Source organism: Pan paniscus, chromosome 2 (genome assembly GCF_029289425.2).
Source record: "Pan paniscus chromosome 2, NHGRI_mPanPan1-v2.0_pri, whole genome shotgun sequence".
Taxonomy (NCBI): domain Eukaryota; kingdom Metazoa; phylum Chordata; class Mammalia; order Primates; family Hominidae; genus Pan; species Pan paniscus.
In genome coordinates this window covers 33,772,601-33,797,448 of record NC_085926.1, presented here as the reverse complement: position 1 = coordinate 33,797,448, position 24,848 = coordinate 33,772,601, and the positions used below count along the sequence as shown (strand labels likewise).

The following is a 24,848-nucleotide window of genomic DNA, read 5'->3' as shown; positions in this document are numbered from 1 at the left end:
TTTTTAATTAGGTAATTTATTTAAAATGGATTTACCCTAAATGCCTGAGATGAAATCTCAGACATTTCATAATTTCTTCAACCAACAATTATTGAGCCTCTATTATGTGCCAGGCACTGTGCTAGGTGCTGGGTATAAAACAATGAGGAATAACAGACCTGGTCTATAGACAGTTTATCTAAGGGCTTCAACAGTAAGAATCAATTCATTTTAAAAGTGCATTCGTTTAAGAAAACATCTGTTGCGTAAGAAGTATCTATAAACCTAAATGCAAATTATTTTCCACTTAATCCAATTTAGTGTTGATCATTATTGTAGTAACTACTTTTCAGCATACCTGGTAATGCTTAGCAGCGATTTTCAATCCTTCATCATTATCCAGGTTCTGTTCTGCTGCAATTTGGCTAGCTAAGGCTGCACAATTGAACAACACACAGCTCTTTTCATATCCTAAGCTTGCAAGAGCTGTAAAAAATTGAGAAGGAAAAATTCATCAGATTATTTTTTCTAAAGAAAACAAATGTTTCAAAGAGAAATACTATGACCTCTCTCATCCCGCTGACTCTCACAAAAACAAGTTTCCAGACCTGTTTTCTTGCTGTCATATGCTCCCATATTTCAAGCTGCCCTTACAGGCATTTATTTCCACAACAATATTCCCATCACCCAAAACGCTAAAGAACAGTAAGTTATTCTTTCTCTCCTTCCCTTTACTTCCACATTTCTATTACAATCAAATTCAAATGTAAAAGTCATTTTCATGTCATTTCTCTCAGTTTCTTAAATTTGAATAAATTATTTCCATTTTTCCGTCACCTCTCAAAATCACATTGTCCCACCACAATCAAACCAATTCCTCATTACCACAAATCTAAGTCGATGCAATTACCTCCTAGCTGGCCTTATGCTTTACTCCCTCATGCAAATACATTTCTCAAAGGGCTAGCAGGTTAGCTGGGCTAAAACCCAACTCTGATTAAAAAAAAAAAATCTACACACTTCACATCCACTTAGGATAGCTCCTATTAAAAAACAAACAGAAAATAAGCATTGATGAAGATATAGACAAACTGGAACTTTCCTGTACTGTTGGCAGGAACGCAAACTCGTGGTTGGGCATGGTGGCTCACTCCTGTAATCTCAGCACTTTAGTAGGCTGAGGCAGGAGGATCTCTTGAAGCCAAGAGTTTGAGGTCAGCCTGAGCAACACAGCAAGACCCCATCTCAACAACAACAAAAAAAATTGTTTTTAAACAGCCAGGTATGGTGGTGCATGTCTATAGTCCTAGCTACTCGGAGGCAGGAGGACCACTAGGGCCCAGGAGTTCAAGGCTGCAGTGAGCTATGATCATGCCACTACACTTCACCCTGAGCGTCAGAGCAAGACCCTGTCTCAAAATAAAAAATAAAAATTAGAAAAAGTGCAACTGCTGTGGAAAACAATATGGCGGGTCCTCAAAATATTAAAAATAGAATTGCTATTTTATCCAGCAATTCCACTTTTGAGTATACACCCCCAAAAAAATGAAAGCAGAGTCTCAAAGAGATATATGTATGCCCATGTTCATAGCAGCATTATTCACAAAGCCAAACATGAAAGCAACCCAAGTGTCTGTGATCTGATGAATATATAAACAAAATGTGGTATATACATACAATGGAATATTAGTGAGCCTTGAACAAGAAGGAAATCATATGCTATAACACGGATGAATCTTGAGGACATTAAGCTAAATGAAATGCCAGTCACAAAAAGACAAATATTGTATGATTCCACTTATATGAGTTACCTAGAGTAATCAAATTCATAGAGACAGAAATCAGAATGATGGTTATCAGGGATGGTGGTAGGGGGAGGGGGATTGTTGTTCAATTAGTACAATATTTCAGATTTGCTAGATGAAAAAGTTCTGGAGATGTATTTTACAACAATATGAAATACACCCAACACTAGTGAACTGTATACTTAAAAATGATTAAGATAATAAATTTCATGTTGTGAAATTTTTTTTAAATGCAGTCTACGACTCTACTTGTATGAGGTACCTACAGTTAAATTCAGAGACTGAAAGAATGCTAGTTGCCAAGGGTTGAGGGGGGAGGGAAGAATGGGACATTATAATTGTTTTTTTTCTTTTGAGACAGGGTCTCATTCTGTCACCCAGGCTGGAGTGCACTAGTGCAATCACACCCATTGCCGCCTCTACCTCTTGGACTCAATCAATCCTCCTGCCTCAGCCTCCTGAGTAGCTGGGACTACAGGCACAGGCCACCATACCCGGCTAATTTTTTTATCTTTTGTAGAGACAGGGACTCACTATGTTGCCTAGGCTGGTCTTGAACTCGTTGGTTCAAGCAATCCTCCCACCTCGGCCTCCCAAAATGCTGGGATTACAGGCATGAGCCACCGCCCCCAGTCTGTGAAGTTATCATTTACTGGGCAGAGTTTGTTTTGTAAGATGAAAAAGAGTTCTCGAGATGATGTTTGCACAATAATGTAAATGTACTTAATACCTCTGAAGTGTACACTTAAAATGGTTAAGAAGGCATATTGTGTATATTGTATCACAATTGAAAAATAACTTTTAAAAAAGAATCTACAATAGCTCCCTATTACTCACAGAATTCAATCAGTTTGGAATTCAAGATCTTGCATAATGTGCAAGGCATTGACCACTAGGCAAAATAAGGCTCCTTACAAAAAACACTGAACAAATCAATCTAGGAGAATCAGAACAACACTACATTTGTATGTCTGTGCCACAGAGTAGTACCATAAAGTAAAGCCCTCCTTGTTACAGTACTTTGGTGGCCTCCTAGGTAATAAAGGCCAGTTTTCAACTTGCTTCCAAACCAGTTCTAGTCTCCTCATTCTAAACTAAAGCAGACATAAAAACCAGCTACTGTAACCTACTTTATTAAACATATGGAAAATCCAAAATAACCAGGTTGTGAAAAATGCCTGCAGCAAAATAAAGGAAGAGCAATGTGAACTGAAAAACTAAGCCCAAAATAAATAAAGACAATTACAGTCATAAAAGATTATATTCCAAATATCACAATTAGCATTCCTTAAAGAGATTCAAAGACGGTACATCCACAAAAGAAAAGGATTTTTTTAATTAATAAGACAAAGCTCCTAAAAATTAAAAACTTGATTGTTAAATTTTTTTCAAAAGTTTTAAGGGCGGAGGAAGGAAAAAAAATTTTTTTTCAAGTTTTAAAATTAATATCTAGGCAATCTCAGAAAGAACATAAAGTCAAGAAAAAATATAAAAATTACGAGTGAACAACTCAGAACACCCAACATCTAATAAAGTATTCCAAAGAGAGACAAAAGAGACAAGAACATTATCAAAGAAATATAAGAAAACTTCCCAGAGCTTAAGGGAGATATAAGTGTTCAAACTAAAAGGGCCAAAAAGAAATGCCCTACACACGAATAAAATGAAATCCCATTAAGTCTTTTGAGATTTCTAAACATGAAAGATAAAGAGAAGACTGTAAAAATATTCCCAAGAGCAAAGAAACAGATCACTTATAAAATAACAAAAATCAGACTTTTCATCAGTAACACTAGATACTAAAAGGCAAGGGATTGGCCAGGTGCAGTGGCTCACGCCTGTAATCTCAGCACTTTGGGAGGCTGAGGCGGACAGATCACGAGGTCAAGAGAACAAGACCATTCTGGCCAACATGGTGAAACCCTGTCTCTATTAAAAGTACAAAAATTAGCTGGACGTGGTGGCGCACGCCTGTAGTCCCAGCTACTCGGGAGGCTGACGCAGGATAATCGCTTGAACCTTGGAGGCGGAGGTTGCAGTGAGCCGAGATCGTGCCACTGCACTCCAGCCTAGCGTCAGAGTGAGACTCCCTATCAAAAAAAAAAAAAAAAAAAAAAAAAGCAAGGGATCAATGTCTTCAAGTTCTGAATATAATTTTAATTAATTCAATAAATATATACATTAGGCCAGTGTGGCAGGAGAGAGCAAGGAACAAAATTAAATATCAGCCAGGCGTGGTGGCTCACACCTGTAATTCCAGCACTTTGGGAGGCCAAGGTGGACGGAGCTCTTGAGGTCAGGAGTTCGAGACCAGCCTGGCCAACATGGTGAAACCCCGTCTCTACTAAAAATACAAAAATTCGCCAGGCGTGGTGGTGCATGCCTGTAATCCCAGCTACTCAGGAGGCTGTGGCACGAGAATCACTTGAACCTCAGAGGCAGAGGTTGCAGTAAGCCGAGATCATGCCACTGCCCTCCATCCACCCTGGGCAACAGAGCAAGACTGTTCTCCAAAAAAAAAAAAAAAAAAAAAAAAACAAGAATGAAATATATTCCAAACAAGAAATAAAAGTAAACTGTTTATATATCGGATACATATCTCAGTCTATTATGTTGCCCATAAATATTATCATACCAGACTGTAGTCTCTCATTTTATTTTGACAATTTCTCATGTATAAGAGCTTTTATGAGATTTTACATATAAGAGCTATTTTATCTTTTTTCCTTTATTTTCTTCTATCCATCTAAACTTAAACCAGGTTTTCAAAACAATATTTAATTTTCCTTTTTTCAAAGATGCCTTTCTAAGTATTTAACTATATTCTTGTTTCTTACTTGCTCTCTTTTAAGTTTTTCCTTTATCTTTTTTTTTTCTTTTGAGACAAGGTGTCACTCTGTCACCCAGGCTGAAGTACAGTGGCGTGATCATGGCTTACTGCAGCCTCAACCTCCCAGGCTCAAGCAATCCTCTCACCTCAACCCCCTAAACAGCTAGGACTACAGGCACACACCACCATGTCTGGCTAACTTTTTTATTTTTTGTAGAGACAGAGTTTCGTCTGTTCCCCAAGCTGGTCTTGTACTCCTGGGCTCAAGTGATCCACCTGTCTTGGCCTCCCCAAGTACTGGGATTACAGGCACGAGCCACCACTTCCAGCCTCTAAGTTTCTCAAAATGAAAATAACTCATGAAAATAACAGCTTTCTAAAATTCAAACAATTTTTCTAAACTACAAAAAAATAATTAAAAATCACCCAAGATCTCATCTTCCAGAGTTAACCAGAATTTATTTTTTGGTATCTCACAAATAACTACATAAACATTCACACACATAACTTTTCACAAAGTGGATACTATACCACACTCGAGTTGCCTGGAATGCACAACTCGAGGGAGGAGGAATTACTCTGGGTTCTGTATGAGGAGTGTCCCAAGGAGCCCAATTCCGGGGACCCTAGAGTTGTACAATGCAGCAACTCTGAACTAAGGCAGGCCTTTTATTCAATATTCCATTGATATAACTTTACATATCAACAAATACATATATGCATTTTTATTCTTAGTATTCCAAAAGTACACAATATTCAAATGAATGAGTAGCCTTTTATTTAACCAAGACATTACTGAAGGACATTTAATTACCAATTTTTGCTACTAGAAATGCCTTGATGAACCACCTCCTGTTTATGATCTAATTTTTTGCTTCCCAGTTCTTCTGGATACTTGAGTTCATCACTCAAGTGTCTCCTAGTTCTCCTGCCATCTGCTCCTTATTCTCAGCCTACCAAATTTCTTAAGTCATAACAATACTAAAAATCCTTTTCTTCACCTTGGCTCCCTCTCAGAATGATGCTCCCTTTGTCCCCAAATCTTTACTGTAGATTTCCTGAAATGAGCAACCCACATTTACTGTTTCCATTCCCTCACCTCCCATTCACCCCTCAATCTGATGCTTATTCAGGATACTCCAAGAGAAAATTCTCTCTGCTAAATCCAGTGACTTCTTCAACCTTACATGACTTGAGTTCTGCCACAATGACTCTGTCAAGGATGTTCCAGCCTGGACCTGGGATGATCATCAGAATCACCTGGAGATATTTTCTTTTTTTTTTTTTTTTTTTTTTTTAAACAGAATCTTGCTCTGTCACCCAGGCTGGAGTGCAATGGCACAATCTCAGCTCACTGCAACCTCTGCCTCTCAGGTTCAAGTGAGTCTCCTGCCTCAGCCTCCTGAGTAGCTGGGATTACAAGGCGTGCGCCACTATACCTGGCTAATTTTGTATTTTTAGTAGAGACAGGATTTCACCATGTTGGTCAGGATAATCTCAAACTCCTGACCTCGTGATCCACCCACCTCGGCCTCCCAAACTGGGATTACAGGCGTGAGCCACCGCACCCGGCCACCCGGAGATATTTCCAAAGATACTAATTCCAGTGCCCTACTCCAAAACTTTCTCCTATCACATCTGGCACTCTGTATCTTCATCTTTAAAGATAAACCTTTAACATTTTTCCCAGGTAATACTAATACGCAGCCAGGTTTGGGAACCACTGGACCACATCACCTTTGAAACTCTTCTGGCATTCCTTCACATCTCTATTTTACCCTGGTTCCTGTAAGATATGAAAGCTTTTTCTCAACCTCATTCCCAGAACCTCTTCCTCTATTTCCCCTGAATGTTATATTACTTAGCTCTGACTTTAATACTTTTCTCAGTCAATTATCTGCCAGAAGGAATAAATGTATTATCACCTAATAATTGTTCCCGAATGTGTATCTTTCTCTTCTGAGCTTTAAATCCTTTATTTCAAAATGCCAGAGAAATGTCTACCCAGACATAACACAGAAAAATCAGAGTCAACCTTTCTACTAAAGAGGAATAAATATCCAACAGGTCAAACCAACTTATTAAATCTCAGAGTCAAGCCTCAACTCTTACTCTTCCTTCTGACTGGTAGTCAGCAAATTCAGTCAACTTCACCTCTGAAAAGTCTGAAATCCCTCTCTTCTGTAACTTGCACACACTAGCTTGTCTAACCTCATCATCTCTCATCAGTCTCCTAACTGGTCTGTTTCTCTCTAGTCCCGGGAGTTAGGCCTTCTAGATTCATATCCCAGGCTTCATTAAATCCTAACCATATGACTTCAGAAAATCACGTAATCTTTCTAAACCAGTTTGTTCAACTGGCAATAATAGTGCCTTTTCCTCATTAAACTATTGGAGAATTCAGTAAGACTATTTATAAAGTCCCTTCCAGAGTACCTGGGTAAAATAAATGCCCAATAAACATGCACTATTATTATATAAGAGGGAAAAGTACAAAGTCAGGAGCATAATATTTGCAACTCTCCACAATCTGCTTTCTAATACCATCACCCTCCATAATCCCCAATTCAACCTATGGTTACAAGCCATAACAATAATTATTATTAAATTAACATTATATATAATATCTACTATAAAATATATATTTCCATTTCCTCACCTATATATAAGTATAAACCTTATATAAGATATATAGATATATGTATGTATATGGTATGCACATACTATATAATACATATTATATATCTATATCTTATAAGGTATATAGTATATATCATAGCATATCTTAATGTATATGTATACTATAAAAAGGATATACCATAAGGCATATTATACATACTTATATATAATACATGTGTATATATACATATTTCTTATATATAATATATACATATATGTATATGTGTATATGAATATATGAATATATATGTATATATTTATATACATATATGTATATAAATATATACATACATATAGTATACATATTATATATACTATACATACACATAAATGTATATATGTATATATGTATACAAATATACTATATATGTGTGTATATGTAAGTATATATACATATATGTATATCATACATTATATACTTACATATATAATACACATTATATACACATATATACATACATGCATATATAATACACATTATATATGCACATATAATACACATTATATATGCACATATAATACACATTATATGTGCATATATAATACATATATACATATAATACATATATACATGAAATATACATATATCATATATACATTACAATGTTATATAATAATATAATTATTCATTGCAGCTAATAAAGCACTGTTCTTAGGACTTTACATGTATTCACTCATTTAATCCACATAAGAATCTAATGGAATAGGCCAGGGGCTCACATCTGTAATCCCAGCACTTTGGGAGGCCGAGACGGGTGGATCACCTGAGGTCGGGAGTTCGAGACCAGCCTGGCCAACATGGTGAAACCCCGTCTCTACTAAAAAAATTACCCGGGTGTGGTGGCGGGTGCTTGTAATCCCAGCTGAGGTAGAAGAATAGGAGAATCACTTGAACCCAGTAGGCAGAGGTTGCAGTGAGCCAAGATCGTGCCACTGCACTCCATCCTGGGCAACAAGAGCAAAATTCTGTCTCAAAAAAAAAAAAAAAAAAAGAATCCAATGAGATAAATAGTATTATCTCCATTTCACAGATAAGAAAATTAAGGCACAGAGAGGTTATCTTGCTGGAGCTGGTAGATCAAATGTCCTCACCCTTCTGACCTATGGTTATGATTTTGTATCTGTAATATTATTTTCTACAAATCCATCCTTCAAGGCCTAACTCAAACATTGTCTGCTTTCAAAAGGTAGAATTACTTTCTTCCTCATATATGCTTCTATGAGTTTGTTCATAGGCTATTACATATTACACTTTTAAATGATCAACTATCTTCCTAAAAACTAAGTACATCGGTTTTATTCATTTTTATAACTAGGACAGTGCCTGGCAAGGCATGGGCTCTCTACAAATATTTCAAAATTGCATTAAAAGTTGAAGCTAAAAAGAGAATGAAATGTAAAAAACTTTAGTATTTACAAAGAGTCATTAGGATAACAATTTTAAAAACTAAAAACAATGCAAAGTAGTTAGACCAATTTTCCTATCACTTTTATTAAAAATTACATACCCAGTTTTACAGAGCCTCCAAAAAGTGAACCTTTATCGAAAGCATCCTTCCAGGTAAATGTCAAGCAGATCTGGATAGAATGAAAGAAAACAGAAAATTAGGTTACCTTCCTGAATCTCATTAAATATTAAGTCTTCTTTGAAGAAAAATCCACCATGAAAAAAAGGACAAAAGCTCAAAATATTATCTCCTATAACCACCCAACTTCCTTTCCTTCTCCTTTTAAATTGAAATCTAAAAAAAGTAAAATACTGGCACTGGGATATTTCAAATGGTCATTCTGCCTTGGTAATCATAAACACTATCTTATTCATCTTTATAAACACACAATGACTTTAACGGAACAAAATAAGTAGTAGATGCTTGTCAAATAAGCCAAGTGAAGCAAGGGAAATAAAAGTAAGTACTACAGGTTTCCTAGAAGATGAAATTAAAAACTATTCCATGATGACAAAAGTAGGAGAATGGTTATTTTGGGGAATAGGTTAATATTTTATTTATCTAGGTGGTGGTTATACAGGCATATTCACTTTGTAAGATTCAAGCTATACCCGTGATTTGTTCACTTTTCCATATGCTACATGAAAATTAAATGTTTATTTAAAAACTCTCTCTCTGCTCCTGAAATATGTATTATCACATACAAAGATTAGAAAGAAATAAACCTCATTTAAATTATTTATTGCAATCTAATACAAAAATTTCTAAACTCTTGATTAGGGAAATTTTCAAACATACAGAAAAACTAAAGAGAATAAAGAGAATGAACTCCAGTACATCCATCAGCAGCTTTAGTCTTTTGCCCTTCTTGGTTCATCTACCTCCCAATTTGCCCTGCCTCCAGCCACCTACACTTTTTTTCCAGGAATATATTAAAGGAAATCTCAACATATAATTATTTCACCTGTAAAAACTTTAGTACAAGAATGTTTAAAGTACTTTTCTTATAACTATTTTAAAATTTTAAAGTATCACTAATTTTAAAATCTTTATCCAATCTCCAAAATAAAACTATAAGAAATGATCAGCATTTTCAACATCTAGCCTTTAAGGAGAAAATAGTTGACATTCATGTAATTAACATTTAATCAAAACAGCATTTGCAACTTTTACATGCAAATGTAACTTGTGCAAATAATTTTTAAAGCACATAAACTGAGACTAATAATTCCTGAATTGTGCAGTTTCCTTCCTAATTCTGAAAAAGTCAAAGGAAAGGACACAGCAGATTAATCAGTCAACAGATCCTACTGACATAAAATGAAGTCCAAAGAAAAACAAACCATTGCTCTACATGAGCCCCAGAAGTGACTGAAGAATGACATGAACAGAATTCCAGGAGATTCTTTCTTCAGAAGCACATATATTCACATTAGACAGACCTAAAAGCTCCTATTTTTATAACACTATCTCATAAAACTCTAAAGACAGTGAAGATATTGGCAGAAGGAAATGGGTGCTATTACCATATAATTTTAAGACAGAATTAATGACTTACCTGATTTTCAGAAAATGGGAATTTGGGTTCAATAGAACAAATCTGATCATAATATCTAAAAAATAGAGCAGAATTAATAATTACCAGAGCTAAATATTACATGCATTTATGTAATTACAACTGGTTTAAAATGATACAAAAATTATTCATGCTTACTTTGAGCAGCTATTTTATATGAAAAAAAGTTTTTTAATACGTAAACCAGAAGCTTAAAAAATACATGCAGTGAAAAACTATGAACAAAAACTCATACCCACGACCACAGAAAAATATTTATCAACTGTTATTGGCTAAAAGCAAACTAACATCTGCTCTGAAAACCAAAATATTTCTTAAAAATACTATTTCTTACTAAAATAAATAAGTTTGTATCCATTAGACAAATTAGTATCTCTGGTAAACTGCCAATTAAAAACAGGTTTACCGACTTTTAAATGTTTTGGGTAAGCCCATCTCTATCTGTCTCCAGCACTGCCACACAGCACATCAAAGCTACCACTGTCTTTCAGCTAGAAATCCAAAAGTTTCCTAGACAACCTCTCCATCTCCTTTCTCATTCTTTCCGACCTGTTTTCTGCATAGCAGCCAGAATGATCACAAAATATAAAGCAGTCTTCCCCCCATCAGGGTGAGCTGTCAGTCAGCAAGTCTGGCAGGGAAAGGAGGAGAAAAGGGTCAGGCCAAGCTTTCTAACTGGCCTCTAATCTTTCCTCCTTTCCTTTTTCCCTTATACTTCCCCCACCCCTTCATCAGGGGTATTTTTGTAATGATTATTTCTGGGGGCAAATTTTCAGCAGGAGTGGGCAACATATGAGACCAAGCTTTTGGCTGGCATGGCTATGAGTTTGGTTATAAACAGGAAAAACTATCCAATTAAGTAAATACATTGAAGATAATGGAAGCCAAGTTTCTCAAGGTCAGAGATACAAATACCTGAAAGGGCCAGGCACAGCGGATCACACCTGTAATCCTAGCACTCTGGGAGGCTGAGGCGGGTGGATCACTTGAGCCCAGAGTTCGAGACCAGCCTAGGAAACACAGCGAAACCCTGTCTCTACTAAAAATACAAACATTAGCCAGGCATGGTGGCGCACACCTGTGGTCCCAGCTACTCATGAGGCTGAGGTGGGAGGATCACTTGATCTGGAGGTCATGGCTGCAGTGGGCCAAGACAGCGCCACTGTACTCCAGCCTGGGCAAGACCCTGTCTCAAAAAAAAAAAAAAAAAAAAATCCACAAACATGAGAAGGCAGAAGGTTAGAATAACTCCACAGTTTTAAACTGGAACTGGAGATATCAATGTGAACTTTTTTTGTTTGTTTACAGACAAGGTATCATTCTGTTGCCCAGGCTGCAGTACAGTAGCACAATCACAGTACATGGTAACCTTGAACTCCCAGGCTCAAGCAATCTGCCCACTTCAGCCCCTGAGTTGCCAGGACTACAGGTGCATGTCACCACACCCAGCTAGTTTTTAACTCATTTTTTAAAGGTAGCAGAGAGAAATAAAAACAAGTATAATTGTGTAACTATGTATTTCCTAAATGTATATGCTAAGAGGGCCTATAAGCAGTAACACTTCACAGTAGCAATAAGCACACCTACTGCCCAGATAATCTTTTGCATTAAAAGGAGCCAAGTGCTCCTTAGAGAAATGGCTGACTCAAGGGCTGAGACTGAAAAAATTCAATATTCAAGTCTAAAACATCTTGCTATGCCAGAAAGTTAAGGAAGTGCTCAAAAAATGATGAGGACATGTCAAAAGGGCACAGGAGGTAGCTTTAAGGGGCTCCCAATGGCTAAGCACTGAACCAATCTAAATAAAATAACAGTAAAAAATAAGAGCCCATTGAGGAAAAGACCACCATTCGGAGGTAAATAAACAGGTGAATAGGGAAAACTCTATCCTACGGTACCATAGTCTAGATGAAATTAGAAAAATTACCATTTGGTACCTTTCAGAGTATAATATCTAATTCTGGTAAGATTCATCAATAAATGATAAAATAATGAAAAGTGTGTAATGAAACAGGATATTACATAGTCCCAAAGTATCTCCCCACAAAATATTTACTAATTAGTACAACATGCTTATTAACTGTAAGGTCAAGAAACCTGGCAAACACCATCTTAACCAAGCAATAAAAATAAACATTACCACTACAGAACAAATCCACATCTTATTTTTCCTGATATGCACTAGAAAGAACACAGCATCACTTCGCTGGTATCCTATGCAAAAATGCAGAAATCACCAGAAAATTAGACAAGCCTTTATTGAGGAAAATTCTAAAAAGTAATTAGCCTGTACTCTTCAAAAATGTCAAGGTCATGAAAGACGAGAAAAACTGAAGAACTGGTCCAGATTGAAGGAGATTAAAGAGACGTAACAATTAAATGCACTGCATGATTCTAGATTAGATCCTGAACCTGTAAATAATATTAGGAAAATCAGCAATATTTGAATGAATTCTACGGATTAAATGGTAATAATGAATCAATGCCAACTTCCTGACTTTGAAAGTTGTACAATGGTTATACAGGAGAATATCTTTGTACTCAGGAAATAAACTCTGAAGTATTAAGTACTGAAACCCTTTGGTGGATTCCCATTACACTTAAAATTACATCCAAAAATGCTGAAGGTCTTACAGGATATGGCTATCATCCAACTCTCCAGCCTCATCTCAGGATATTCACTATACATTCGAGTCACTAAATTATATGCTCTCCTTGCTCAGGGCCTTCACTCTTTTTACCACCATTTCTCACTATTGTCTAGGCTGACATTGTTATCAAAGAAAGTTTTCCTCATTCATTCATTCAACAAATATATACTAAGAGCTTACTATGCACCAAACAGTTTTAGGACATTAAGAATTTAGCAGTAAACATCTAAAAATCTGTGCTCTTGTGAAGCTTTTAGAGGGGAAGACAAAAAAGAAAAAATATTATATAGAAGACAGTGGTAAGTGCCATGGAGAATAAAGAGACAAGAGGAATAAAGTGAATATATGAGGAGAGGTAAGAAGGTTGTCATTTTAAATAACATGGTCATTTGACTACATGAAAAAAAGTTTTAACTCTAAAACAGCATGACCATAAAAGGCATGAAAAAGGTGATGAGGTGAGCCAAGCAGATATCTGAGAATTTCCAATCTAGGGAAAATCAAGTGCCAATACCCTGGGACAAGAGGGTACTTAAGAATGTATCTGGCATGGCAAGGAGACCAATATGATCATAGAGTGAGCAAGGGAGAAAATAGTAAGTGATGAAGTCAAAGAAGTAATGATGCCTTGAGTGCAACTGTAAGACTTCTGAGTTTTACTATATAGTGTAAGAGGGTGAATCATCAAAAGGTTTGGACAAAACAGCAATATGACTTATTTTCATACAGTCACCATGACTGTTGTGTAGAAAACTGACTGCAGGTGTGCACGAGCAGAAGTAGAGAGATCAGTTAGGAAGCTACCGTAGTAATCCAGTCAAGAGATGATGCTAGCACGGATCAATGGAGTCCACGGTGGCAGGAGAAGTGATAAAGTTAATCTAGGCCAGGCGCTGTGGCTCATGCCTGTAATCCCAACACTTTGGGAGGCTGAGGTAGGAGGATCACCTGAGCCTAGGGGTTTGAGACCACCCTGGGCACATAGTGAGACCTCATCTCTACACATACATACACACGTCAGCCAGGTGTGGTGGTGGGCCTACAGTCCCCCAAAGGGACTATGCAGCGGGATAAGGTGGGAGGATCACTTGAGCCCAGGAGGTCAAGGCTGAAGTGAGCTGTGATCCCACCACTGTACTCCAGGATGGGCCATGGCGTGAAATCTTGTCTCAAAAAAATACAGTCAATGTAACCCCTTTTTAAAATTAGTTGCCCCTCCATTTATAATCTCTCAGGTCCCTGAACATTTTCTTCATAGGATTTAACACAATTTGTGATATATTATTGGTGGGATTATGTTTATTGTCTTTTCTCTCAAAGGATTCTAAATTCCATGAAAGCAAAGACTAGATCTATTTGCTCTCTGTTTTGTTGCTAGCCCCAAGCAAATGAATCAGTAAAATGCAAAGTTTTCTTCTATCTCTGAAAAATAAAACCTAAAATTCTGGTTTGTGAATGAACAGGAGCTATCAAAGAACAAGCCCATAAGAAGGGAACAGCAAGTGCTAAAGGTCTGAGGCAACCACGCCTAAAGGTGTGCTTGGCACAGCAAGGAGGCCAATATGGCTATAAAGCCAGGACTGGCAAACTTTTTCTGAACAGTGATATTCTAGACTCTGCTGGGAAAAAGGCTAAATCAAGCATATAATAAGTATGTAACTACTTATATAACAAGAGGAAAAACCCCTGCCCTGCCCTGTACCTTTTTTGCCTAGGTTGGGCCATCCCAAAATTGTGGCACACGGCTGCCCAGGTGCCATCCTGGAGACATTCTCCAAAGAAAAAGTACCTGTCTGATGGAGAGGAGCCATGGGGAGACAGGAGGAGTGACCAACATGGTCAGTTTTACTCTACCCCAATGAGACCAAAATTCTCAGGGAGAGTCTACTGTGGGCACCTGCCCCAGCTGGCTGTAGGTGAGATAATTTGCTGAGTCACCAATTTCCAGACTGAGAGTCTACCATTTAGTGCCAAGCCAACGCCAAGCAGAATATTTACTCTGGTGTAGGCAGCACCACAGTAAGTCTGGGCAGCAATAAAGCATGGCCACTGGCCAGGGTGACAGGAGCTAGAAGCAAAGGGGAGAATGGAACAGAGGCAAACAGCTAAGCTAGTTCTCCAACACTCACAATGCTAACCCACTGGAGTGGTGCCCATAGGCCATACAAAAACAGGCAGCTGAGCAGGCCTTATTTTGCTGACCCTTGCTATAAAGTAAACAAGGAAGGGAGTAGTAGGAAATGAGGTTACTTCCTCTGCAAATGGGTGAGGAAAAGAAGAATGGCTAAACTGAATGCACTAAAATTTTTATACCCATTCTCTTCACCCCAAAGTTTTTGAGGCCAACTAACAAAACCTGAGCTTTATGGGGGAAACAGGGCATTTATATCCTGTAACTGAATGATTAGAAGCTATGTGATGAAACCCTCAAAGTAAAATGGCTATCTTAGGACAGATTATAGAAGTTGAAATAAAAGTACAACAGGAGGGCAATCACTGGAAATCAACAATGTCTGATCAGCATGGAGAAAACCCCAACAAAATGAGAGAGATCAACAAATGCTTTACAAAAGAAAGCAGCCATTGCTAACTGCAGTTACCACGAACAAAATCTGTTCCAGGAGATCCAACTACCATAAGCTACTCCTTCAATATAATTCCACAAGGTATTATCCCTCATAGTTCAGCCCAGATCACAAGCATCAAAGTTCTCTAGATAGGGAATCCACAGAAACAAGAGAATCTACCACACCCTTCTCTTTAACATTTAAGTACACTTTACTATAGCAGCAGACTCTAGCCTAGGATGTATCTCTAACAAAGTAGACCTAGGCTGCAAGTTTTGTATAAGTAGGCACAGGGAAAGCCAGTATGCTAAGCCAGGGAGTTGGCAAAAACTAGCACATTGTGGAAAATAATGGTGCAAAAAAATTGGTGTCTTCATAGATTCTATTTTAGAAATAAGCGAATTTTTTTAACCAAAACTATAAAATCCCAAATATATTTAAAAGGTATAATGTCACAGTCTTTCAAGTCAGATAGCCCTGAGTTTGAATCCCAACTCTTAGCTATGTGATCATGAAAAAATTATTCAATTTCTCTGAACCTTTCCTAAAGAGTAATAATACCTCCTTTAAGCGTGAGGAATAAATGGTACTGTATATGAAGTGCTTAAAATAGTTCCTGGACACACAGGAGTACATGTATGACAAATGGTAGTTATAGATTACTGTTTTGCAACAATGGAGAAGTACTTATATATGTTCTCCAGTATTTTATAAAACTCAACCAGTTTGGCACAAATATATAATAACTCAACTTAAAAATCTCATGGGGAAAAAGAAACTAGGAAATAAATACATTTCTTTGAAATACCACAAATAGGTACAGGACAAATTCCCATTAGAAATTCTAGTTTAGGCTGGGCACGGTGGCACACGCCTGTAATCCCAGCACTTTGGGAGGTCGAGACAGGCGGATCACAAGGTCAGGAGATCGACACCATCCTGGCTAACACGGTGAAACCCCGTCTCTACTAAAAACACAAAAAAATCAGCCGGGCGTAGTGGTGGGCGCCTGTAGTCCCAGCTACATGGTAGGCTGAGGCAGGAGAATGGCGTGAACCTGGGAGGTGGAGCTTGCAGTGAGCCAAGATCACACCATTGCACTCCAGCCTGGGCAACAAGAGCAAAACTCCACCTCAAAAAACAAAAAAAGAAAAAAGAAAAAGATGTCAGAGATATCAAATACAACTAAAGTGGAGATCAAGCACTGCTAAGTGGGGTAGGGAGTGCTAATTGACTACATCATTATCAGTCTATCCTATTCCTTATTAACAAAACTGTGTCCCTTTAGCTGAGTATACAGCTGCTCATAATGAAAATTCCTTTTCCTAGCATCCTATCAGAAGGACACACAAAATGGCCGGTAACATATAGGCAGGGTGTTGTGGAACAGTTGCCAGGAAACACCCTAAAGGGCGAGCCCCGTGCCTTTCTCCATCCTACTACCTGCAACTTGGATATGATTGCAACCTGGACCTGAGAACAATATTCTAGGTTTCAAACAACAGAAAGCTGAAAGGAATCTGAGCCCCAATTAACTCCACAGAACCACTACACCAGCCCTGGGCTACCAGAACTACCTACCTGCCAACTTTTTACAAAATAAAATCTTAACTCAGATAATTTGGGATCTACCACATAGAAATGAACCTAACCCTAATGCAGGTGTCATACTAAAAATAGATGTACCTGATAGACTGCATACATGATTGTTAAGATCCCCAACCTCCATTCTCCAGGATAAAATTTAGAAAGCTGATAAGCAGACTTTTTCATGGAAGACTAGAAGCTTTCTCTCTAAAGAAACTGATCACCACAAAAGAAATTACACAATGCTGGTAAATGGTATATCTGGAGCTTCAAATAAAATACAAAATACAAAATAAAAAACCAGCAGGGTTCCCATTTGATCACCCTAGGTCATCATTTACCAAGGTCTAATCAATTTTTAGTAAAAGCCACTTTATAAAGGAAGAAGTATCATATAAAAGGGTTTTTTGTTGTTGTTGTTTTGTTTTGTTTTGAGACAGCGTCTCAGTATGTAGTTCAGGCTGGTCTCCAACTCGTGGGCTCTAGTGATCCTTCTGCCTCAGCTGGAATTATGAGTGCATGCTACCACACCCAGAACAAATGAGTTTTTAAGTACTCATTCTCATTATTATAATATGCATAAATGTATATTTTAGGAAATTTTAATACAACACCTACAAGTTAGTAATAAGAAAACAAGTCTATCACTGGAGCAATATATGGAGCTGCATATCAGGACTTATCAAGCTGGCTTCAATTATTTAGGAATTAGTTTAAACTCTGTTTTTCAAAGTTCATTAGTTTAAAAGTTCATTAAGTTAAAAAATTAATGTTAAGTTTACACAATTATCCAAACATAATTATTAAAAATAAGATATTCTGCCGGATTTGAATGAACATCACACAACTGATTCACATCTAATTTTACAGCATATATACCTACAAAACTTTTGTACCTACCTCCATTATAAACTTTAGTAATATCTCCAAGCTTACCCTAACCCCTCTAGAAGCCCAAAAAGTGAAAATACTTAATATTTGTTGAATTAATGTGGCAGGAGGGGATTATACAGAGGTGACTAAAGAAACATGGTTAGTTTCAAAGAGACTATATCTACAACAGGTCCACTACCTAGGAACAGTTCACACATTTAAGTCTGGTAAAAAGAATAAAGGAAGGAACAAATGAATTAAGTTTTAAAGTTGACAGGAGAACCGTATCCAAACCATTATCCACCAACCTCCCATGTCTGTTAGCTTAAAACCCATGCACCAAGTGCTTCTGAAGACCCCAAATCTGAGGGCTGGAACCAAATTTGATATATTCAACAAGATTTTTATCACAGGGTTCATTATACCACAACTATGTTTTCTTAATATTACTAATGGAAAATCCTCACTGAATGCTATTCATGCCTACATAAAAATTACCTTGAAATTGTTTAATTATGTTAATTCTAAAGAATGGCTAAGTATTTCTAGGTTAACTTTAAAAAAAATGCTTATGCTATTAGACTAATGATCCTTGCAGCCCAACAGTTGTAGCTCTAAAATTTGACACCAAGGGGTCTTAATTCCTCTGAGCAATCTATTCAGTACCCCTTCCTTCGGAGAACCAACCCTTCCCCAGTCCGGACTCATCTTGCTTTGATCCATGGGGTAAGGAGAAATTAAACCGGCTGGATGACTCAGATAAGGGCAATTAACTTAGCCCATTTCCCACCATCATAAATGGGTGCAAACAAACCCAGGAGCCTCCCATGGACTTCCACCAGAGCTAAGGAGAAAAGCACTCCCTTCTGTAAGATACTGAGTGTTGCGGACGATTGTTATTACACTACAGCCATCCCTCTCAATACATGAACAAAGCTTTCGAGGGAAGCATCACGGAGGCAAGACGATCTCCAGTGATACCTAAAGCTAAGGAAGGAATATCCCTAGACTTTTCAGTTAGCAGAATAAGTCTTACTTTTTTTTTTTTTTTTTTTTTTTGAGATGGAGTCTCACTCTGTCGCCCAGGCTGGAGTGCAGTGGCGCGATCTCGGCTCACTGCAAGCTCCGTCTCCCGGGTTCACAACATTCTCCTGCCTCAGCCTCCCGAGTAGCTGGGACTACAGGCGCCCGCCACCACGCCCGGCTAATTTTTGGTATTTTTAGTAGAGATGGGGTTTCACCGTGCTAGCCAGGATGGTGTCGATCTCCTGACCTCGTGATCCGCCCGCCTCGGCCTCCCAAAGTGCTGGGATTACAGGCGTGAGCCACCGCGCCCGGCAGAATAAGTCTTTTCTTAGCTCAAGCTAGTTTAGCCTGGGTTTCTGCTACTTGGATTGGAATACAATTGTGATTCTCCTGTGAAACAAGTAGAATATACTATACGGAGAAAACGAGATTAACAAGGTAGGCAAAAGAAATGTTTAACTATAAAATCGTAAAAAATGTTCTTATAACTATTAAGTATCATGAAAGGAACCCTCATTAAATCAGCATGAGCTAAATAAGCGTTTGCTAAAATAACAAATTTACTCTACTGTGTATATACCTGTTTGTGAACAAACTGCTTTTAAACAACCTACCTTGAACGGTTCTACTATGTAACTAGAGTTTTATTTCAAATAGTTGTAGCTCCTAACTTTCAGAATTCTCCATCCATCATTTGATTATTTTGAACTGAGGAAGACGGTCCATTTCATGTAGACAATGTGATGAGCTGATCAGACATTTGGTCCAGTGTCCCAATTCCCCCACTTCCCCCACTGCCTTCAAGCAACTACTATTATGAAATCAAAATGTGGCCCAAGAAAGACAGTGATGGAAAAATGGGGCGAAAGGGGAAGCTTCAGTTAGAGACCCAAAAAAGTGAAAACTAGTTCTAAGTAAATGTGGCAAAAGAGATCAGTACAGGGCAGACAGCTGCTCCCAGGTATCTGATCCACGGAGCCCTCGCCGACCAAGGGCTAGAGCAGACGTGCAGGCAGGACAAGCGGGCAGTCACAGCGGGCCTGCAGGGCGGGTCCTGCTCACCAGCAAAGAATGCAGACCACACCTACGCGCCTGGTCAGGCCGGGACGGGGCGGCTCGGCCCAGGTTACAGGATTGAAGGAAGGGGGGGAGACAGGAAGAGGAGCGGCGAGGGACGGCTGGCAGACAACCTACCCACTCCCAGCCCCGCGCCCACCTCAGGAGCGTCTCGAGCGCGCCCTCGTGCTTGTCCAGCGGGCGACCGACTGCGGCGCGGCGCAGCTTGCTGAGCTCCTCCGCCGCGCGGCAGTACTGGGCCTGCTCTTCCCCGCCGCTCGGGTAAGTCTGCTGGATGAACTTCACCAGCGGCTTGGCCAGGTCCACCTCTGAGGTCTTTTTCAGCTGCACCGAGATGAATGTCGCCATGATCAGCGCCTCCGCCGCCGTTCGGGCCAAACAGACCGCGGACAGCTTACGAGGGCCGAGGAGAGAGAGGTACCGGGCTGGCGGACTGGCGGACTGACTGGCGGACTGACTGGCTGACGGACTTGCGCTCCGCCTGCGTTCCGGGTCCGGCAACTTCCGGGAGCTCCAGCGCAGGCGCACTGGCTGCGGGGTCCTTAAGCTGTCCGCGGTCACGTGAAGGTGTAGCGGCGGCTACGCCCACCTGGACCCAGTTTACCCTGTACTGTGCTGCAAAATATTACTTTCTCCCCATCTGGAATTCTTCCCTTCCTCCTTCCTGCCGCAGTGGTGTACTGAGCACTTTCACGTAAGAGTATTCCTCCACTCGAACAACCCCCTGGAGAAGTACTCCTGTCACTGCCACCTGCGAGAGTTTGCGGCTACCTCCCCAGGAGGCAGTCCCAGGGTTATTATGACCTATGATGTTTATTCAGCTACTGTTGACGGGCTGCTGTGCACAGGTACGGAGTGCACAGGGAACCTAGTAGGCAAGACCCCTGCCATCGTGCAGCTTACTGTCAGGTTGACACAGACCTTAAGGTAAACGGAAAAAGTATCAGGAAAAAAACAGGGTGCTTGGGATTTAGGAGATGTTAAGATCGCTTGGAGGACCCTAATTTAAATAAGATAAAGTAGGTTTTCTCCGAGTAGGTGAACTGAAAATGAACCTGTGTCTCTGGTTGCTGTTTTGTAGAAAGAACAAAATTTTAAATAAATTAAAAACGACACCTGTAATTTGAGAAGATGCTTGATATCAGAAGAGGAGAAGAGTGGAGAGGGGTGGAGTGGCAAAGGAGAGCCTCCAAACCAAAAGCCTGCGGCAGAGGCCCTAGGAGGCAAGCACTTAACCATGTTTCAGGACTAGAAACGAAACATGTGACAAGACCTTTAAAAACAAATAGAATGGGATGGAATAAAGTTGGATGAGTAAGCAGGCATCAAATCATTCAGAAACTTGTTGTCCAAGTTGAAGAATTTGTTTAGTATTGTATAATAAATGCAGAGGAAGCTATATACACTTACAATTTACATTTTTTAAAGGCCACGTTGTAGCTCAATCGGATAGTTTGTCTTTTGATGGGATGTAGTATACAGTATCATCATGGTATATTCCAGGCAAAAATATTTAACTTGAATCTGTCAAGCCTTTGCATCTAACACAGTTTGTAAAAAATACAACAGATAGATGAACAAACTAAATGATGCCAGAGGAAGTAACTAGACAGATCCAGAAGGTGAAACATTCTGCAGGATAACTGGCCCATCTCTTCAACAATTTGTCATGATAAAAGCAACTGCTTTATGAAAAGAAATTTAAGGGACATAACAGTTTGAATTGGATCCTGGTTTGAACAGACTGTCTATAAAATGCATTTTCAGGACCATTAAAGAAATACGAATGTAGATGGACTGAGTATTGGATAAAATAGAACCGTATTGCCATGGACAAGATCATTAACTGAAAAGAGCAAGTCACGAAATAGTATGTTACAGCATCTCATTTTGGTTTAAAAATGCACATATATGTATTTATGTACAACTAAAAAAATAGTGGGCTTATACCCTAAGGTGTTAGTATTGGTAATCTTTGGAAGTGGAAATGTGTATTTTTTTCTTTGTGTTTGCCTATCTTTTTCATTGTAACTTTTGCAGCACATAGACTACTTTCATTATAGTAAAAGTTTATTTTACCACAATTTTTTTTTTTTTAGAAAGAGTCTCACTCTGTCACCCAGGCTGGAGTGCAGTGGCACAATCTCAGCCCACTGCAACCTCCACCTTCCAGGTTCAAGCTATTCTCCTGCCTCAGCCTCCTGAGTAGCTGGGACTACAGGTGCACACCACATGCCTGGCTAATTTTTGTATTTTTAATAGAGACTGGATTTCGCGATGTTGGCCCGGCTGGTCTCGAACTCCTGGCCTCAAGTGATCCACCCGCTTTAGCCTCCCAAAGTGCTGGGATTACAGGCGTGAGCCACTGCACCCGGCCTATTTTACCACAATTTATAAAAATTTTTGTTTATTTTAATTAAGCTATTCTGTGTTAAAATAAGTAGCCACCCTTGGCTGATGCATAAAGAAAACATAAGAGGAAGGAAAGAATGGAAGCAAGGAGGCAAATCATGAGACGATTTCAGAAATCAAGACGAAATCAGGAAAGCTAACATTAGCAAGAGTGAACCAAACTGATAATATCTTTGAGTTTAAAACTGAAGAATTTACCAATGAACTGCATAGGAAAGTAAAGAAAAGAGAGTGGTCAAGATAGGTCCTGGTTTTGGGGCCTGAACATCTGAGTGGTTAGTAGAATCATTACCGGTCGATAACCCATGGAAGAGGGTGGGGGATGGGTGGTGTCTTGTAGGTTGGTTGACAGGACTGACCCATTGGGAAGATAATGAAGAAGCAAAGTATATGAAAAGAGGAGAAAGGGTAACCAGAGGAGGGAGGATACAAAGGGAGTGATTAGCCATCAGAAAGATGAGGGACATGACATTTGTTGAGGCAGATGGCGGAAAAAAGAAAGTTAACATAGATGTGGTTAGTTTTGTGGCATTGACCAAAGGAAGATTAAGGTGATACTATCTGATGGCTTGGAATGAAAACCAAACTCCCTGCCACAACATGATGATCTTTCTCTGCAATTTCATATTTTGCCTCTTGTTCCTCATTTGTTACCACTGAGTCACAATGGTCTTTTTAGTTTCTCAAACACACCAAGATCTTTCTTGCCTCATGTGACCTAGAATGTTTTCTCCCTTTCTTCATATCTCAGTTGAAAGGTCTCCTCTCCTCATCATCATACTATCTAAAGTAGATTCCCTCCCTTGTTAACCTCTAGCGCAGCCGTTAGTTCCTTCATAACACTTACCCTAACTTGCAAGTATTTTGTTGGTTGATATAATTTTTATCTGACTTCCCCACTAGAATGTAAGCTCCATGAGGGCAAAAATTGTGTGTTTTGTATACTGATGCATCTCTAGCACTTGGTATAGCAGGCATTCAATAAATATCATTAAATAAGTTTCACCCTTGTAAAAAAAAAATATATATATATATATAAAATATATTCTCTACTTCCAAAATAACACACTTTCACCAACAACAAGCACTCCAGCTAATTAGGCAATAGGCCAATAAGCAAAGAATGATGGTATATTAGTCAAGTTTGGCTAGCTTATGTTCTGACAATAAACAATTTCAAAATCTCAGTTTCAATTTTAAACTCAAAGATACTAATAAACATTTGTTCTTTGCTCACACAAAGTCTAATATGGAACAGGCTTAGAGTTGTCCTCCAACCAGTGTCTGAGCAATCCAGACCACTTTGGTCTTGTAACTCTGCCATCCCAACATGAGATTCCACTTTCACTGCAGAAGAGGAAATCTGTAGCATCATGCAGCAGCTTGTCACTACCTCAGCCCTCCTACTTCCACTTGCATTTCACTAGCTAGAACCTTTCACATGGCTCCACCAAACTGCAATGGGACTGGGAAGGGAGAATCAGATATTAGGGAGCATTTATAATGCCTTCCAAGGGTGTGTTTCACTGCTTCCAAACTTGCTTATGATGATGTTTTTCATTTATGTAATGAAATGCCATATGTTCTTAGTGTGTATTCTCAGCATAACGAGTACATTTGGGGAATATTAAGTCAGTGGACTTTCCTTCTTGAAAATTCCTAGTTCTGGGCCTATCATTAACCCCACTGATTGAACCAGTGGAAATAGTTGGCTCTTCGAATGGAGAGAACCCTGCTGAAGGCAGCTTTGAGTTTCAAAATAGTGTGTTTCAAGTCCACATGGAGACGATAGCCTGAAAGTAAGCACTTATGATTTTTGGAGGAGTCTTTGTTATTAAGGAGAAAAGAGGCTTACAGAAGTCAGATTCAGAAGACTGTAGTATTTTTACAATAAATGAGAGTAAACAGTATAAGGATTTGATGTAAGGGAAGTTCCTGCAGTGCAAGAAAGAAAGTCCTTTTGGTGCTGAGCAGAACAGTCTAAGAGAGAGATGGTGAAGAACAAAAGGAAAATGTAAATGTGGTATTCACACTTCCCTACTCCACACTCAGGATAAACCTAGAGTATGAGGTAGAGGCGGGAATCTAGAGGGGAGGAAGCATAGAATAGGAACACCCAAATAGACTTGATGAAACAAAAAACATCAAGGATGGCTCCCGTGTCACCTGGGAAGACACACTTCATGTAAGGAATGGAAAAAAGGCAATGGTAAGGGACAGAGGCCCTGGATTTTTTACAACATGCGATAGAGAACTATTTGTCTCCTTAATTTATTAGCATATTTAACTTTAAAAAATAATAATGAATGAAAGAAAAATTACCCATTTTTCAAATATG

General features: G+C 38.8%; 1 protein-coding gene across 2 annotated transcripts in view; it reads right to left on the bottom strand.

Moving 5' to 3' along the window:
* PDCD6IP (programmed cell death 6 interacting protein) overlaps positions 1–23,526 on the bottom strand; it is a 73,692-nt gene extending 50,166 nt beyond the window's left edge. For both annotated transcript variants that reach the window (XM_034956094.3, XM_034956095.3), the window contains exons 1-4: positions 20,238–23,526; positions 10,300–10,354; positions 8,802–8,871; positions 338–465 (exon numbers count right to left, since the gene is read on the bottom strand). In XM_034956094.3, the coding sequence (XP_034811985.1) occupies positions 338–465; positions 8,802–8,871; positions 10,300–10,354; positions 20,238–20,446 (462 nt within the window). In that variant the 5' untranslated portion in view covers positions 20,447–23,526. The remainder of the gene's footprint in view (positions 1–337; positions 466–8,801; positions 8,872–10,299; positions 10,355–20,237) is intronic.
* Between the last annotated feature and the right edge of the window lie 1,322 nt (positions 23,527–24,848).